The sequence below is a fragment of the Mixophyes fleayi genome, chromosome 6, assembly GCF_038048845.1.
Source record: "Mixophyes fleayi isolate aMixFle1 chromosome 6, aMixFle1.hap1, whole genome shotgun sequence".
NCBI lineage: Eukaryota > Metazoa > Chordata > Amphibia > Anura > Limnodynastidae > Mixophyes > Mixophyes fleayi.
The window spans coordinates 169,583,492-169,603,371 of record NC_134407.1 but is presented as its reverse complement, the minus strand read 5'-3'; the positions used below and the strand labels follow the sequence as shown (position 1 = coordinate 169,603,371).

The 19,880-nt window shown below is 38.9% G+C and overlaps 1 protein-coding gene across 1 annotated transcript; it reads left to right on the top strand.

The window, feature by feature from the left end:
- The first annotated feature begins 11,576 nt into the window (after positions 1-11,576).
- On the top strand, positions 11,577-18,321 carry LOC142094731 (keratin, type I cytoskeletal 19-like). The gene is made up of 8 exons (XM_075177159.1): positions 11,577-12,258; positions 13,971-14,053; positions 15,047-15,203; positions 15,354-15,515; positions 15,827-15,952; positions 16,517-16,737; positions 17,795-17,868; positions 18,114-18,321. Exons 1-8 carry the CDS (start codon positions 11,656-11,658, stop codon positions 18,128-18,130), a joined length of 1,443 nt encoding a protein of 480 aa, XP_075033260.1. The 5' UTR covers positions 11,577-11,655; the 3' UTR covers positions 18,131-18,321.
- The last annotated feature ends 1,559 nt before the right edge of the window (positions 18,322-19,880 follow it).

Genomic DNA, 19,880 nt, shown 5'->3' with positions numbered 1-19,880 from the left:
ATCTTTCCCCTTAACCAACCCAACATTAAATTAATATCCTCCACACTTAACAAACAGACCGCTCACCAGCCCCATCATTAAATTATTATCATTCCCATTTAATGCAAAAGCCTTTTTCCCCCACCAGCCAGACAATCAAATAACGGTTTACAACTTTCCCCACATCTAATGTAGATTATTATTCATAATGAATACTTGACTATTTGATTTTTATTTTTCTTACGTTTTTATAGTATGTAAAATATATTTATGTATCAAAAAGAAAATCCATCCTTCTCTCTATCACCCAGCCCCCTGAATCTCCCTCTATTCCCTCCAGAGCACCCCCATTCTCTCCAGACCCTCTCCCCATTCTTTCCAGACCCCCTTCTCTCAAGACCCCCCTTCTTTCCAGACCCCCATTCTTTCTAGATCCCTCATCTCTCCAGACCGCTCCCCATTCTCTCCAGACACCCATTCTTTCCCGATCCCCCATTCTTTCCTGATCCCCCATTCCATCCAGACCCCCGTTCTTTCTAGATGCCCCACCTCCCATTCTTTCCAGACCCCCTCCTCTCCAGACCCTCCTGTTCTCTTCAGCAGTGCAGTATTTCATTTACTTTACTTCTCCTAAGCTTTTTTTCTTCTTCTCTCTGCTGCTTCTTTTTTATCTTCTTCCTGCATCTTTTCCCCCCTCCATTTTATTGATTCCATGCTGGCTCCTCTTGTCTCCAGTGATCTAACAGCGTTCTGACGTCATTTATCCACATCTGTATGCTTCAGTGAGCAGGAAGTCAGAGTCTTCCTTGTTGCTTCAGATCACTGTGAATGGGCAAATACATCCCCACGGTGCTTCCCGTGGCATGCAGTGCACCATTGTTTTGGTGGCATGCAACGGGCATGGCGGTTATTGCGCCCCCCACGGCCTTGCACCCTGGGCGAACGAACCACTCTAGTTACGGCCCTGTGAAAAGGTAGAGTAATCTAAACATAATATGATAAATGTGTAGTAACTCAGATACAACAGATTGGAAGAATTATCTGAAAAATAACAATCAGCAGAAATATATGGAAAAACAATACAATATGACAATACATGAATGTTGTGCTGACATCCGACAGGTGACAGACACAACCACATCTTTCTGGGATAACTGTGTTTTTATTTCTTACTTCCCAAATAGCACAGCATTCTTTTGTCAGGATGACATCAGGTGACCCTAATCTGGCTTGACAAAGTCTTCTTGCCTTGTCACTGACCAACTAAAAACAGCCTTTTCTACTCCTCCTAATCACTACTAGCCAGTAAAGGAAATAACAAATAAAGTACACTCATGTGGTGCATTTGTGTGTCTGTGTGCTGTGGGAAAGACTAAGTGGGAAATTAACCCTGTCTGCAGCCTGTAATTGCAGAGTCTTTTTTTGCAACCTTAATATAAATGATGAAAATTATAGCAACCCTCTAATAGATCAAAATTGTAACTTACAATGTGAAGACAATGATAATGTGTGTTGTAGCTCCAACACTAATAGATGTTGGAGAAGATAATGTGGCAGGTAATACACTCAGTCATAAAGTGCAACTGGAGATTTATCACACACCAAGAAATGCTTTCAACTGAATGGCTGAACCTACCTCCTCCTGGGCCACACTTCTCCTCTCTCTCCAGGTTGGATGCTAAAGTCCCGTCTCTTGGTGGGCTCTAAAGTCATATCCTGTGTCCAGGCAACTTGGGCGTACTGGGAACTATCCTTTTCGGCACCCAAATGTAAACTGGATTCCCCTTACTGCTGGCAACTCCTTCCCTATCTAAACTACTGGGACCACATCCCCTGTAGATGAGCGCTGGGTCTAAATTCATCATCTTCTCTGGCTTTGCTATTCATACCTCCCAGTGACTGAATGTGCTGCCCTGGCACTGGGACCCAAAGAAGACACACCAGGAATGGTTGTTTAGCCACATAAGGTGGACATGAGCTGAACAGAAGCGTGTGGTGGGAGTGTGACAGCCAGAGACCCAGGACAGAGGAAAGGTTCGGGATCCCCCAACAAAATTAAGTATAGGTCTGTGGTATCATGCCATGAGGGGCTAATGTACATTATGAGAGTATAAGAGTGAACTGGGATAGATTTGAGGGATAAATTACCTCTGAGCGCTGCTGCATATAAAGAGGAAAAGGAGGCCCCAAGTGATTATTTATTATATTCTCATAGATTTGTAAAGAGCCACAGTGCTCGGCAGCGCCATATAGCAGGGAAAACAGGACATACATAAAGCAAGGATATACAAGGCAGACAAAATAAATGCAGACATGAAAACAAAGGGTATGGAGGACCCTGCTCATTAGAGAGCTTACATTCTCAGTGGAAGAGGGCACAGCTGAAACAAGAGGAGCGAGTGTGGCTGAGAGTGGAGACTGGCACAGTTGTGAAGGTGCATTGGTGTGAGTAGTATCATCGGGAATAAGGTAATCTTTAAAAAAAATGGGTTTTTAGAGAACATCTAAAAATGTTAAGGCTTTGGAAAGCCAAATTGGGTGTGGTAGGGAATTTCATAAGTGGGGAGCAGCACAGGAGAAATTTTGTAGGAGCGAATTAGTGCTCCAAGAGTAGAGGTTTACAGTGAAAAAAGTATACGGCCAAGAACAGAGCCTTGTGGTACCTCAACAGATGAGAGATGGGAGTGGAGGGGAGGATGTGACAGAGGTAGAAACACTAAAGGAGCTGTTTGATAGGTAGAAAGTGAACCAAGAAAGAACTGTGTCACGAAAGCCAATGGAGTGAAGAGTGTGTAGGAGAAGATGGAAGATGGTGATCAACAGTTTCAAAAGCAGCAGAGAGGTCAATGAGAATGAGTATGTAGAAATGACCCTTAGACTTTGCATTAAGTAGCTCATCGATCACTTGTGTGAACTTTGTAATATTGCAGTACCAATGGACTTATACTGCTGGATTGGTTTTGCAAATTTGGTTATAATTATTATATATTTTTTTTTTTTTTAAAATTTTTTATTTTTTTTTACTTTTTTTTTATTTTTTAAAAACTTGGGAATAATGGGGAAATAACTATGCCCTTAGAAGCACAGAGCACAGGACACAGCACCACTGGACTGAACAGGACACGGCACAGGACCCAGCAGCACTACGGAACTCAGCAGGACAGAGCACAGGACACAGCACCACTGGACTGATACTGCAGAATGTGTAAACTTTGTAATATTGCAGTACCACTGGACTTTTACTGCTGAATGTGTGAACTTGGTAATATTGCAGTACAATGGGCTTATACTGCAGGATTGGTTGTGCAAATTTTGTGGTAATTAAAAAAAATTAAAGTAGTTTTTGGTATTTTTTAAAAAAACTTTTTTTTATTTTTTTAAACACAGGGGAATATTGGGGGAAATAACTATGCCCTTAGAAGCACAGAGCACAGGACACAGCACCACTGGACTGAACAGGACACAGCACAGGACCCAGCAGCACCACTGACCTCAGAAGGACAGAGCACAGCACACAGCACCACTGGACTGATACTGCAGAACACAGCACAGCACAGCACAGCACAGCACAGCACAGCACAGCACAGAACTAAACAGCACAGAACTAAACAGCACAGAGGACCACCTAACACACCCTCCCTCTACCCTGATCAATGCCCGAGTGAAGATGGCGGCGACTAGCGGGGAATTTATAGGATCCGAGTATCGCGAGATCCGACAACGGGATTATGAGTCAGAGCCTCAGTTTCACATTTGAATTTGGCGCCAATACCCGGATCTGTCTCGGATCCGACTCGGATCCGCAACGTTCGGGTGGGCTCGGATTTCATAAATCCGAGTGCGCTCATCCCTAAAAAATATGCGTTGCATTCATTTTTTTACAGTTTGGAAATTATCCCCACTATCGAAGAACATAAATGCAAAATCTTTTGCACCCAGTAATAAAGTGAACATATCATACAGTGAAAGGCCCTGAGGTATTCAAACGTCTACATAAAACCAGAGCTTTGGGTGTTAGTCCTGTAGAAATTCCTTAAGGTTGATGCAACATGTATAATAATCATCCTCCTGCCAAATCCACACCTGTGGAGAACCTCTCCCTTATTGTTTCAGTTTTCAAGTGTCTGTCAACTCTTCCTAAGATGGGAACATGAATTGGGTGAAAAGGAGCTTCAGGGTAAACTGACTCCTATTGTACAGCAACATTTCCACACTGAGAGCATTCAAGAGCTTTCAGTATGACAGTACTACTGTTTATTTTGTTAATGGACCAAACTGGAATTAAAGTGATATGTATTTCACTCACTGTAAAGCTGCGCGAAAGATTGCAGTAATGGGAAAACTGATCAAGTCACGTTTGAACTGTACTACATGATTCTATTATATTCTGTGAATGCCTGTTCTTAGTCCGGTCCAGGTGCACAGACAATAGGTGGTGTAACCCATAGCAACCATTCAGCTATCATATTTCTAGTTCAGTTTAGGAAATTATTATTATTATTATTTATTTATATAGTATCAATCATATTACGCAGCGCTGTACAGAGAACATGCAACAGTCTCTGTCTCATTGGAGCTTACATTCTAAATTATCTAACACACACACACACACACACACACACACACACACACACACACACACAAACTAGGATCCATTTGTGTTAGAAGCCAATTAACCTACCAGTATGTCTTTGGACTGTAGAAAGAAACCGGAGGATGACCAAGGGGAGAACATACAAACTCCACACAGATAGGACTCTTGTCAGGATCGAACTCATGACCCTAGCGCTGTGAGACAGCAAAGCTAACCACTGTGAAAGCAAATGTCTGTTAAGTGTGGCTTGCAGCACATTTTATCTGAGTACCATTTTTTTTATAGATGTCCTATAAACTCTCCTGTTCTATAAAGTGAACCTACAGAACTTCCTTCCACCACCCAACTGCTCTTAATTTATCCCTGCTTTCAAAAGTGTCTTTCAACATAGCTCTCCCTCTTGACAGGACAATCTGCTGCAGACTGGGCTTTGTTTAACTTGTTTGCAACCATAGGCCTCTTTGAGTGACAACCTCCTGCCTTCCTCCCCTTGATGAAGACCTCTGAAACATTCCGTCTGTGTAAAAAATACATTTATTCTGTCGTCAGTTGATAATTAATATTTTATGCTGTCAAGAATAAATAAGAAAAATATGTGGCTATTTAGAAATCTGCCATCCTAAGCCCAGTCATATGTGTATGTGTCCTTTCCACAGGCCCAGACCTGGCTGCAGAAGGGAAAGAGAGCATGATGTCCATTTTTTTTCATGTATAGTATACTGCTCAGTAGTACGCAGTCTTTTATATATATTAATGACAGACAGTGGCTTTTTTCTGTAAATGAGCATCAAGGGTCGGAGATGAGGCAAACTGGAAGTCATTCCCTACTCTGCATGGTGTTAGGGTTTTTTTAGTATGGTAAGGTCCATGATTTTAGTATCACCATGGAGGTGGCATTAATCAATACTTATCAAGAGGTGTAAGCAGAACATTTGAAGATAACTAGGACCAATTCAATGAGAGCAAATTCCAAACAGGAAATAGGTAGTGCAGTGAACCAACATTTTTCCCCTTTGCACTCCACCGAATGTATCTGAGCAACTGCAATTTTACTTATGTGCTAGGTAAAAAAAGGAATTCCAACATTGCAAAAATTAGGTTTGCTATATTGTTATTAGAGATGTTCACTGATCCCCGTGTTCTGGTTTTGGATCTGGATTAACTTTGTGTTTTGGTTTTGGTTTCTACATTATTATTAACCTCAATAACATTAATTTCCAGTCTTTTTTTAGTCAATGTTTGTCAAGTGACAAGAACACTGCTACCCCTCCTGTTTCTGTATGAGGAATGGCACTGAGCATTGTCACTGGAGACTGGAGAGTGACAAGAACACTGCTACCCCTGTTTCTGTGTGAGCAATGGCACTGAGCAATGGCACTGGAGAGTGGAGAGTGACAAGAACACTGCTACCCTTGTTTCTGTATGAGCAATGGCACTGAGCAATGTCACTGGAGAATGGAGAGTGACAAGAACACTGCTACCCCTGTTTCTGTGTGAGCAATGGCACTGAGCAATGTCACTGGAGAATGGAGAGTGACAAGAACACTGCTACCCCTGTTTCTGTGTGAGCAATGGCACTGGATCTCCTGGGGAGGGAGGTACTTATGGAATCCAAAACCCACGAGATCCGACAACGCAACAATGATGTTTTGCCTCGATTCAGATCTGAGGACACGCAAAAGTACAGAACCGGCTCGAAAGCCTACTCGGATCCCCTAAGTTTTGGTGGGCTCAGTTTTCAGAAAACCAAGCCCGGGCATCTCTAATTGTTATACACTATCAATTTGTGATTTACCCCTCTGTCTCTCATATCCCTCCTACTTGCACTATTGGTATTAACAATAAGTAAGCTTTGAATGCCACTGGCTCAAACAGTCAAATGGATTCTTGAATTATCTGTACCATCTCTCCCACATACAGTAGGCAATCTAGGCAAAGGGAAACAAATCATTGGTAACAGCTATGCATTGTTAATGTATCAAATCTAACTTACCCTTCTATTTAATGCTTCATACCATTGCATTTAATCACTGTGGGATTTGTCAGAGCAAGAACCACATCCAATTATCATAAATGTTGGTGCAGAGTTTAATACAATGGTTTCATTGACTAATATAACCACAATGAACTCAGTGCAGAACAGAGAGAAGTAAAGCTGGAGGATAGAAAAATAAAATTACATGTTTGTGCATAGCAGTGAATTCAATACTCAGTTTTCATTAGACATGATTGAAATGATCAAAACTGTTCCACAAACTGTTTGCCTGGTTTCACATTTGGCAAATTGTTCCCCGTCCACACCACACTGCAGAAGGAATTGACCATTGTTGTCCCAGCTCTACTCAAAGACTATAAATTCCTTGACATGAAATTCACAAATACAGTGTGGTATGGTGAAGCAACAGTGGAACTCGAAAATTGTTTTGCTGCAGTTTTGCACCTCTGAGAAACAGCCTGTTCCACCGCGAATCACGCAAATCATGCAACATGTTTCTAATTTAAGCTCATCTCTGTATTTCATGCTGTGGTCCAGTGGTTCATACCAGGATTGGCACAATTGTTTATTTCACACTCCTCTGTGTAACACAGACCTGATTAACATTAACAGCTATTTACAGACTCCATTTAAATGTAATCTGTCATTTATATATTGCTTATATTTTATATGCAGGGTATGCAGAGAAGAGACTTGTGCTGGTCCCTGGTGAGTGTTAAATATCTGCATGTGTTATTTAAGATTCACAAGAATGATGACAACTCACTATTTACTACTGGACTGGGTTTCAGCTGAAATGTATGATGAACCACTTTGCATGGAGACGTAAGAATTTGCATGGAGAAAGAATTGTCTCCAAAAAATAGGACTCTGTTCCTCAATAATAATACATTTTAGGGATGTGATATTTGTGACTCATTCATGACAGTCTTGAAGCGGTATAATTATACCACCCCAGCATTTCTGACTGTCAAATGTCAGAAATGTCAAAATCAGTGGGAGTTTACTGATTTGGTGGTGGCAGCTCAGTAAAATGGGACATGGCTCAGTGGATTGAAAGTATGGCTGGTTGTATTATGGCATGGCCAGTTTTTGCCCCAATGTCTCATGGAATTGTGGGAGGTATGCTGTAATAATAGCCAAAAGCTTGTTAGGAAAGTATGCAGCTCTTGTTATAGCACTATATGATTCCATCTAGAGATGTAACTAGGGCTGTTAAGCAGGAGCAGGAGACCAAAATGCAGACACATGCCAAAGGGAATGTAAGATCATATGGAGAAAAAAAGATCGGGTGGAACGACAGAATTCAAAATGAAAAATATAATATTAGACTGTGTTCCATTGGGGCAGGCACCGATGTGAATGGCAAATATTATTTGTGCAGTGCTACAGAATTGGTGGTCCTATGTAAATAAATGCTGATGATAATAAAAATTACAATGAGTTTTGTGCTATGTGTCGCAGCAAGGCTTTGTCATGAACAACTGCACAAAGGAGGGTGCTGAGACAAGAAGGGACTCATTTCCAGTGTAGTGTAAAGGGTAAAATAGAAATGAAAAATTAACAATTTTTTGAGTAGAGTAGTGTTTATAGTCATAGATGCCTACTCTCCCGAAAAATCTAATGCTATGTTCGTCAATGAATATGTCCCTCAATGAAAGGGGTTCATCTTGCTTTGCAGCAGTCTGTATTCTGTGCTGGTTAAGCTGTATATTTTCATCTTTTCAAACAGGAAAATAAAATAGCAGGAGAAGCTTTAGGTCTCCGGAGGTGTACTAGTTAAACTTGCACTGTCTCAACTACCTCAACAAAAGTGAAAACCAGATTTTACACTGCACATTATCCATGTGCACCTTCTCGTTTTCTAAGCCTTAATAGTAAGAGGACATGAAAGAAAGATATTATATGATTATGACACTTAATAACAGCCTAGAGGCAAATATAAGTCTATAAGTGTCCTTCATTATTCTAATCCATTTATACAAATATAACTGCATCTTATTTTAAGAAAGGTTCACTTAAAGGGATTGGAAACCTCCAATTGCATCACAATAGTTGTCTCAGTTGGGTAAAGAAGGGTTTTAGCGAGGTGCAGTAATAGCGTACAGTCCGTACCGTCATGAACATTGGTTCAGCCAATGTGCACGGTGTTTAAGTGACAGGCAAGCTTTAATCAAAATATCAAGTTTGTGCTATCTATGCTATTCCTAAACTAGTATTATTTTGGTATGTATATATAAACTCCATAATGGCAAAATATATTTCAAACAAAAAAAAATAAACCCCCAAAATATAAGAAGTTACTAAACAAATCAGTGATTCACTGAATAACAGTCGTACTTTGGCAGCATATAAAATGTTTACAGCTGTGTCTATCATATTCATCATTACCTACTCATGTGGAGTCACCGTACCAGTGGTGAGACCTCTTGGAAGAACTAGCAATTCTGTTAGAGCGCTTCCCTTTAGGCGGACAGGGCAATTCTCTGATGATGCAAATCACGTCATCAATCCCTACCCACTTCAGTAAACACAGATGTCCTCTTATAGATTTGGACACATTTTAAATGTAAAATACAGACATCAAATGCGCCTAGAAAAAAATTACCAGTGTGTGCTGAGTCGGACATATTTCAAGATGCTTCCAGGTCTGCAATGGTCGCTTATGAACCAGGTTGATGACAGGAGTGTACTAAATGTACTTGCGTCTCCCTCTGCATATGCGAGCAGTGCCAGTCATGGAGATGTGAAGATTCAGAGCATGGCATATGCCATATTTCTCAATGAAGATATCTTACATTGATGCATTATTGGGCAGCACGGTGGCTAAGTGGTTAGCACTTCTGCCTCACAGCAGTGGGGTCATGAGTTTGATTCCCAACCATGGACTTATCTGTGTGGAGTTTGTATGTTCTCCCTGTGTTTGCGTAGGTTTCCTCCGGGTGCTCCGGTTTCCTCCCACACTTCAAAAACATACTAGTAGGTTAATTGGCTGCTATCAAAATTGACCTTAGTCTCTCTGTTTGTGTGTGTGTGTATGTATGTTAGAGAATTTAGACTGTAAGCTCCAATGGGGCAGGGACTGATGTGAATGAGTTCTCTGTACAGCGCTGCGGTATTAGTGGCGCTATATAAATAAATGGTGATGATGATGATGATGATTATTGTCTGTCATGTTTTTCCATACAAGATGTTGTGCATGAGTAGGCAGTGTGTATGATTTGTTTCTTACAGTACATCTATTCACAGATCAAGGATTGTTTATTTTGTGTGACGCTGATTACAATTAATGACCTAACACACACTTTAATCAAAAGCAATTCTGGTGTACAATAGGATGGTGTATTTTGTGTGACACAATTACAATGAATGAATGACCTAACAACACACACAACAATCAATGAATCAATTATGCTGTACTTTCTTCTGTTGTATGTTACATTTTAGAACATTTCATTTACACTGTCTCCTAATGTTATAATCACTATGAGAAAACAATTTTTTAAAACACAAACTGTTATCACAATCGAAAAATGAAATGAAAATGCGTCCACTGCACAAGACAAAACAGTTATTCCTCCATCAATCTGGAAATGAGTGCTGCCATGCAGCCTAAGGAACATTGTGTGGTCCTAAAGTGTTGAACTATCAACCTTAAGGCTGCACAGTCCATGCTGCTCCGTAGTGCTGTGCAGGAGAACATGCATAGTGTCACAATATAAGTCATGGAATATTTATTGCTCTAGTGGTTATTTGTGGACTATAGGTTTAAGAAAATATTTTTTTATAGTGTGTGCTTTCAGTGTTACTAATTAAATACATTAATTGGACTTAAGCAGTTAAATAGTGATTCCTTAGAAATACCCCACTAACCATCCCATTACCACATCTGAGTCTACCTAATACTGCCGATCGGTATTATCATCAGTGCAAATTTAGCACCAGGGTTTGAACACCCACAGGAAAAATGCCTCCTGACTTGCATATATGTGTCTATGTCCAGGTCTAACTCAGTCTCATTATATGATAACATGCCCTTAATGTACTCGGGCTCCTTAAGTAAGTGGACTGAAAGTCTTTTTTGTGCACATGTGCAATACTGAAATGTATATTTTGAATGCAAAAATGCATACATCCAACTCTACACGAGCACCTGTGTTTTTAGGGGCATGATGAAGCAAATAATATCATCATATGCATTGTCCCAGCCTAATTGATGACTTGAACTGTCAAGTAAGCACATATCAAGTGCATGGGCTGGTGACAAACAATGTCACTTGTTTATTTCAAATTTGCTTATCTCTCTGAACTTAATTTCCTTTAACTTTTTCTACATATAGATATATATATATATATTTATGTACAGACCATTACAATCATCTGCTGCAAAACCCATTCTGACTAATAGGACCATTGTTTGTTTTTTTAGAATAACCTCATTGCAGAAACAGAATTATTCAGTAAACAACTTGTTAAATATACACACACAATTTTCATTGCATGAAACAAATGCAAATATAAATTCCTTGTCACAGACATAGAATATATAACACAAATACAACATATTTGCTTCTACTTATATGAACAGTTTTTTCACATAAAACTGTAGACTACAGCAGGTCGTTGCCCCGAGACCTGGTGTTAACATGTAGTCAGATGCTGTCTGTGCTTATTCCCCTCTCTGCAGAATTAGTGATGTGGGTGGACTGATCCATCTAAAAAGTTCAGTGAGATGTCATTGTGTGATAAATAGCAGCCAATACATGTAGGAATCCACCCAGTCTAAATTATAGGCTTGTGAAGATAAACAAAAGAAAAAAAAAAATCACAAAGTTGTGTGTCAACAGTATCCAAGAAGAAAAATAATGAACAAGAAAAAAAAAACATGTGTCAGATCAATTCATTATTGGCATTCGTTTTGCTCCTGGCAGCCACGTAGTTAATATTATTCAGGTTTTGAAAGGTGACACCCATTGAAAAGTATTTATAAGGAGACTAGTGGGGTGAAGGACATGCTACTGCAGTACTAGAACAGGCTGTGTTCATCACTAGTTCCTTGGCTTGAGATCATATACTGCTTGTAGACATGTCTCATCAATACTCTTCATCCAGTCATAGAACATCATCTGGGTCTGTAGCTGGTGCAAGAGGACCAGGGTCAAGGAACTCTGTGTCTTTTTCACAATTTGGTTCCAGCGGAGCAGGGGGTGCTTATGGTGGGAATGCAGGTTTCTGCCAAGTTGGAGACTATGGTGCTGGCTTCAATGGCAATTTAGGTGCTGGCTTTGATGGTGGCTTTGGTGGTGGACAAGGATCTGGATTTGGTGGTGGTGCTGGCTATGGTGGTGGAGCAGGTGCTGGCTTTGGTGGTGGGGCAGGTGCTGGCTTTGGTGGTGGAGCTGGCTTTGGTGGTGGTTCTGGGTTTGGTGGTGGAGCTGGTTTTGGTGGAGGATATGGCTTTAACCAAGGGGGTGGATTTGGAGATGGCCTTCTTTCTGGCAATGAGAAGTCGACCATGCAAAACCTAAATGACCGTTTGGCCAGCTATCTGGACAAGGTGCGTGCCTTAGAGGACGCCAATGCTGAGCTGGAGAAAAAGATTCGAGAATGGTATGATAAGCAGAGTCCCGTTAGTAAGGCAGCTGACTACAGCCCATACTTCAAGACCATTGAGGATCTTCGTGCAAAGGTAAGCTTCACCTTTAAATATCCAGCTATTTTACAACATATATTTTATGTTTTAACAGTGAGAATAAGCATTCTTTTTTACTATCTACTCTTTTTATTCTGTATTGAACAAACATGGTTTTGCCAAGGTGCAAATTTACTCCGTTTTTATGCTTTGCTCTCCTAAATGACTCAGGCCCAGTATGTCTAGAACCCTAAGGCCACATTTAGCCTTCCAGATGTGCCAAACATCAAACATAGAACTAGATTATCTCCTGTGTAGCAAGGGACAGAATATTGGTTTGGTAGCTATTGAAACTTTTCATTTTTATGGTTCAATATTTAAATGTTAGTGCCCTGGGAATTAACAATCTGCAGCATTCAACATTCCGCTACAAATAATAAGAATAAAATACAACATAAAGAATAACAATATCCATCCTATTAACAACAGATAGATGCACAGATAAACTCCACAACAGTTGGAGTTATAGGTTACCTATCTATTCTGTAAATCCAATCTATCTAAGTTTTGCCAACATTTTTGAACTGTCATTCAGTCGTCAGCTTTAGGGAGCTAGTGATGATTGACTGACTGGGTTGTTAAAATGATCTGCAAAATTTCCTTTGAGCTTCAATGGATACATCTGTTTTATAGGCATCTGCTCAGAAACTATTAATGTGTGATGGATACAAGTTTTTCCATATACATATATTCTAATATAAGATATGATATCACAAGTTTTACATAACTTTGCTATGAATTTCTTCTGTAGAACATTATAGAATGCAAATAAATGCCATCAATCAAACCCATTAAGCAATAATTTCACACTCATCAGCTGCTAATAAATGTACCAATCTGCTTAATTAGACAGATGCAAAACAAACGTGGCCGCCTCTAAAGATTGTAGCTGTAACCAATGCATAACAAGATGGAACACAGCCTAATTTGGCAGACATGTCTCTGTACTTTTTGAAGAGCGCTAATGAGGCTGCTTGGAAAATTGTGCCTTGAGGGGTTCAGAATCTGATACAGCTTGTTATAATCTTTCAGGATACACTTATATTGATTGAAGATTGTGGCGTCAAAACACTTTATACATTGTTAGAGAAAATTATATTTACATCATAATGGATTAGCAATTAAATCAGGAATGTGCAACATTGGCCATTCAATTGATCTACAACTTCCATAATGCACTGTGGGGAATACAGTTCAGCAATAGCGCTGGTGCACCATATAGCAATGCATGCTGCAAGTGGGAGAATACTTATAAACACTTCAACATACGTAGGTAATATGAAAAATATTTTATATAAAATGATAGGACCTCCCTTCATTTTTGAGCAAACAACTAGGTCGTCTCTCTGGCATCCCATCCCTTATTTCCTTTTTAGGTGCCAAACACAGTAAAACATTGGTAATCAGGATGCAAAGTCAACCTTGGGAAAAAAAAGCATCCTAAGATTTTCTGAAGCAGAAACTTAGATTGTTCTGGGAAATCCAGGGAACAGAGCTTCCCGTTATTTTTTCACCATTACCTATATACAACATGTTTATCATAGCAAGTGTCCAATAATTTCTTATGCCATTGTATGAACTTTTTATAATATATGCATTACAATGACTTACATTGCCCCTTTAACTATACAATACAACTGACACTGATGACGTGATGCTTTCATATTACACCACATCCAACCTTTTTTTTCTCTGTCATCAATCTTTAGATCCTGGCTGCCCAAATAGACAATCACAAAGTGATCCTTGCCATTGATAACACCAGACTCACCACCGATGACTTCAAACTCAAGTAAGTAGTAACAATTAGTTCTATCTGCTAATGGAGAAGATCCTTCCTGGGAAGATCCTAGTGATGTCAGTGTTATTTGGAATAACTGTCAAGCATAAACTAAGATGAAGAATTATCATCATCAAATTTAGTACATGAGTTTAGTGATAACTTTGTAATCCCAAATAAAACATCACTTACTATTACAACAAATAAAGAAAAAAAACAATATGTGCAGTTTTATTTTACAGGGATAAAAAAAGAAGTACAATAACTTAATGTCAAATGCAAAAATTAGTAGTTATGGCTCCAAGTTTGGCATACAAGTTCATATAATAAAGAATATGCATTTTTATTCATTTGCAGAAATTCTTGTAAACATTCCTGGACCTCTATATTTTTCACACTAATAGCTCATTTTCTATGTAGTGTGCAATTCAAGTTGTTCAGTAGAAATTAGCGAAGTAGGCTGTTTTGCAGAGGGGCAAAATTCCTGCCATATAATCTTTTATTTTCCCTTTTGCGTCACCATCCCACCGAATGACCTTATGCACTGTATTCGTAAATGTGCATTTCATGAAATTATATTCTTGACTAGATCTGGGATGATGACAGTCAATTTATTCTATTAGGTCTGGAAAAACTTGAGGCCAAATTATAACAGTGACATGTGTGAAATTTCAAAGCCATGTATAGAATGAGGAGAATAATTTGCAGAACAGGTTTGAAAATGGTGCTTATCTGTAGTTATCAGCAATTTTAGGCTCAGACTGGCTCCCTCTAGTATCTATTAGAAGACGAACAGACAGGAAATCTGGTATGCACAGACAAAATTATTTGATCACAACCGTATCTCTCAACTTCCCAAATTATTTCCATATATATGTGAATGTTCCTATTAGCTCCTTCATATGACTAAAATATGTTTTAGTTCGCTAGTATTTTATGTTTATCCCATTATTCAACAAAGTTCTGAAACCTGCAGTACTATTCAGACAATATTTTGTTTTTCAGGTATGAGAATGAGTTGGCTCTCCGCCAAAGCGTGGAAGCTGATATCAATGGCCTCCGCAGAGTCCTGGATGAGTTGACCTTATCCAAGTCTGACCTAGAGAACCAGATTGAGAGTCTTACCGAGGAACTGGCTTATCTGAAGAAGAACCATGAGGAGGTGAGACATTACATTGATATTGATAAGATATTGCGCCCAGAACATCGTATTCTGGCAACAATGTGTAAAGTAGAGCAATACAGAATCCTATAGAGAACATTGACTTATATAGAAGAGAGTCACCCACTTAATACACTGTCAATCCTGCAGGAAATGAAGGGATTGCAAACCCAAGTTAGTGGAACGGTCAACGTGGAGATGAACGCTGCTCCTGGTATAGATCTGAGCAAGGTCCTGACTGATATGAGGTCTGATTATGAGAGGATGGCTGCCAAATACCAACAGGAAGCAGAGGAAATGTTCCAGGCTCAGGTGAGGTTACACAATGTGAAAATAGAGATTAAGATACAGTTCTTGAAAGCTGTCTCTCTAAAATAGTAAAGTTATAATTAATGTATGTCAAATATTTCCATTCCCATCAGTAATAAAAGAAACCAGTCACTTAAGGATGTAAAAGCAACAATCACATAACAGTGCATAATGGGTGAAGGGTTATCTGCTGTTAGCTCCTCCTTGACGTTTCCAAAAATGCTATTGTAATCTCTCTACTCATCTTAGCCTGCAGACGATCATATTATCCAATAATTGTCATATCTCACCATTTGCTTTATGGGATGTTTCAGGCAAAGGAACTACAAGCACAGGTTGTTTCTGGAAGTCAAGAGGTCCAAACATCCAAATCAGAAATCACAAACTTGAAGCAGACACTTCAGAGCCTGGAGATAGAGCTTCAGTCACAGCTCAGTATGGTATGTACACAGGGCTACATATAGAATTGAAAGTGCTCTAGGCAACTAAGTGAACCAATCGAAATTATTAATTTTGCCTATATAAAACACAAATACAACTATTATTTATACTAGGAAACATAGGTGCTTGGTAAAGAGAAAGTAGCCAGAAAAACTAAGTAACTAGGACAAAACATGGTAGACCTTGAACAGTGCAGATCTTGTTTGTCTCTATGGCTACATGTAACAGTAGGGATCAACGTTGAAGTTAATGTTTTATTGCAACTCCAACTAATATATCACTAATATATCAACAAAGATGTGTGGGGATCATAACAAAATGGCAACCTCCATTTTCTGCACAGAAATGTTTTGTATGTGATAACTTTTGAATGCAGCCTCTCAGAATAGCTGGAGTACTTTAGTATTACTCTGGTTATGTAAATAATTGTTTTACCAATATACACACCTAATTAACATAGTAGAAGATGTCTGTAATATGGTCTTCGGTACACATAGATATATTGAATCAATAGGGTTCTTGGCCTTGATCTCATCAATATGAACCATTTCTTTTATGCACAGAAATCAGCTTTAGAGTCTTCCTTGGCTGAAACAGAGGGACGTTACTGCGCACAGTTGTCCCAAATACAGGATCTTATAGTTAAGATCCAGTGTGAGCTCTCAGACCTCAGGAACCAGCTGGAACTCCAAAGCAGTGAATACAAGATGCTTCTGGACATTAAGACACGTCTGGAACAAGAGATCTCCAAGTACCGAGAACTACTGGATGGACAGGACAGCAAGTATGTTCATTTTCATACATACTTCCTATCAATGAATAAGCATAAAATGTAACCTTGCTGTAGAATATTAGGATATTAGAGGTCACTGAGTTCAGTGACACATATAAAAGAACTCAGCTTTTGGGGCTTTTATATGGTCACAAAACTCTAAGGATTGTATTAGTATTATATTTCATTGCTGTGGGTGCATTACTCCTTGTAATACTTGAGAAGTAATTTTATGACAAAAAATTTAAACATTTTAGAGTTTTAATAACAATTATATTAAACTATGTTTTGGTAGACTTATTTTTTTGTTTATTTATGCATTTTCTTTTTTATGTTTAATGTGAGAAAGCAAAGCTGTTACTTGTGTTGCTGTATGAGGGACAGGCTTAGGTAGGGCTGATGCTAGATGTTATTGTGACTTTTGTAATTTCAAACTGTAATAAGTTTGATGGAGGAGGACAGAAATGAAGCAAATAAACAGTATGTATTGTTCAAACACAATAAATGAGCCCCTCTGAATTATGTTATATTTATCACTGTCTGGTATGGATGTGGTCTATTCTAAGTTGGTTCCAACAGTGAAAGTATTATTTATGATAACTAGTAATGTCATCCCTTTTATTTTGAGAGTAGAGATGTCACATGTCACAGGTATAATTGAAAATTGATGGAATGTATAACTGTCAGTGAAGGTAAAACACATCAGCATATGAAGGTCAACTAACACAAGAAAGTTTCATTTCTTTCAAATAAAAAAACTGTTAAGTTAAAATGTACCCTCTACTGTAAAACAAAAAAGATTATTAGTTGTCACCATGGAGTCCCATTTCTGGTATAAAAGCAATAATGTGGCCTCATGCTTTTATATGGGTATGGAACTCCTGATTGGCTTTTAATGTTCCTATATGTCACAGCAGGATGGGACAATAATCCTATTATCTATCAAAACTGCTTATACAGGTATTTATACCAGTTATAATTTATAAGAATATAAATTACAGGAGTTTTTAAATGTATTGCTGTCATTGTGAATTATATAATAATAAAACATACTTTTTTTCCCCCACAGGATGCCTGCAGCTGGTGGGTCTTCAAGTACAGGTTCAAAAGCCACCTCTTCATCATCTACCACTTCTTCTACAAGTAAGTAACACAACATATGTTAACAGATGTATACATTAAAATAATCCTATCATTTACACGGATCAGAGACAAACATTTTGTTGGTTGCACCAATATTCACAAGAAGGCATCAGGTGACTAGGAAATAATGACATCACTTATGCAGAAGTTCACAGTATAGAGCAAAAAAAAGCTTCTAGAGTGTAAAGAGCAAAAGACTGTGTAGCAAACTGTAGAATTACATTTTTCTTTTTTTCTCCCCACAGCAACAAGAGTCCACTAAGATTAAGACATCAATCAACACAGAATACAGCAAAGTTGTGGCAGCCTGACACAGCCTGTTCTGTACTGCATCCTACCTATCTACTGACCACTATCATTCCCAGCAATGTCCATTTACATACAAGGACACTCATTAAAATGGTGTTTTCTGGCTTTTTGGTGCTCAATAAATCTTTCATCTGTTGCAATGTACACTTTTGTCATGAGTATTTATTATACATAAAGCCTACCTTTGGGAAAAGCAGGCAGGTCAACTGTCTAGGACCCTGGTCCTCCTTGGGGACCTTAAACATTTATGCCCCCTTGGTCATTTATTTTACTATTGACACCTACTCCGTCCACTATGGAAGCAGAATGTAGTAAAATGGTGCCAGGAGATGCCATTAACAACTCGTGGACAACTCCTTAGTGAGCTAATAGTCATGTGGAACAACTCATGCAAAAGCTTTCTATCTGATGGTTTTAGCTAATTATAGTGACAAAAAGAAACAGTTTAATTGTCATTGACAGATTCTGGTGCTACCAAGGTGGCATTAAAAGCCAAATTATTTGCTGATTTTTTTATATTAGCTGCACTGTGGTCTGAAATGTTAACTAGCCACCAGGATTTAGGTCCATATTGTATACTAACCACTGGAATTAGGGTCTGAAATGTACATTTCTTTCCAGAAATGGGGTCTGCATTGTACATTCACTAGTCACTAGAATCCACTTCCCTATAATCTACTATGCACTACATTATATACTAGTTGCCAAAGTAGAGATGTGATTTGTCAACTATACACCAGAAATGGGGGCTGAAATATACACAACCCACCAGAAATGGGGTTTAAGTTTTATACTAGCCACTAGATTGTGGTCTGCATTGTATGCTTGCCACTAGAAAGTCTGTATTGTGTATAGCCATCAATATGGGATCTATTATATACTAGGCATCATAATATTTATCTGCCACTAGTGCTGAGGTCTATGTCAGTGTATAGCAGTCATCAATTGCAATAGTCATTATATACTAGATGCAAAAACTGTGGTCTGTATTGTATGCTAGACACCAGAAATAGGAGTCAGACTTCGATAGTAGCCAATAGAACTGGGGTATGGATGAGGCAATTGTCACCAGAACTGGGGTCTGCATTGTATACAAGTTGTTCAAAATTAGCTTCTGCACTATTTAGTAACCACCAGAATTGATGCATGTGTTTTCCTTAGCCACCAGCATTGGGATATTCACTGTATACTACTCTGCACAGCTGAAGTTCTTTGTATACTATTCATCAGAAGTAGTGTTTGCATTGCAAACTCTAATGACCAGAATGGTGTCTATTTTGCATTTTTGCCACCTGTTGTGGAAATCATCATCATCATCATCATTTATTTATATAGTGCCAACATATTCCGTAGCGATTTACAATTGGGGACAAACATAATAAATTAATAAACAAACTGGGTAAAACAGACAAAGAGGTGAGAAGGCCCTGCTCGCAAGCTTACAATCTATGGGACAATGGGAGATTGACACATGAGGTTAAGTCTACATTTTGCATTTTGGCCCAGCCAGACTGCAAAGGTAAAAGTGACTCATAAGCTAAATGATTCTGTCACACAACAATGTTGGTCAGGGGGTAGTTGTCTTGTGTGAAATTGTGTAACAGGCGGTAACAGGCTAGAGGCGGTGAGGTTAAGAGGGTGGTTGAGGAATATTATAAGCTTGTCTGAATAGGTAGGTTTTCAGAGAACGCTTGAAAGTTTGT

Coding starts and splice junctions, on each gene's coding strand:
- LOC142094731 (XM_075177159.1), top strand. CDS start 11,656: ATGTCTCATCAATACTCTTCATCCAGTCATAGAACATCATCTGGGTCT. Junction 14,054..15,046: donor ACCGATGACTTCAAACTCAA/GTAAGTAGTAAC, acceptor TTTGTTTTTCAG/GTATGAGAATGAGTTGGCTC. Junction 16,738..17,794: donor CTGGATGGACAGGACAGCAA/GTATGTTCATTT, acceptor TTTCCCCCACAG/GATGCCTGCAGCTGGTGGGT.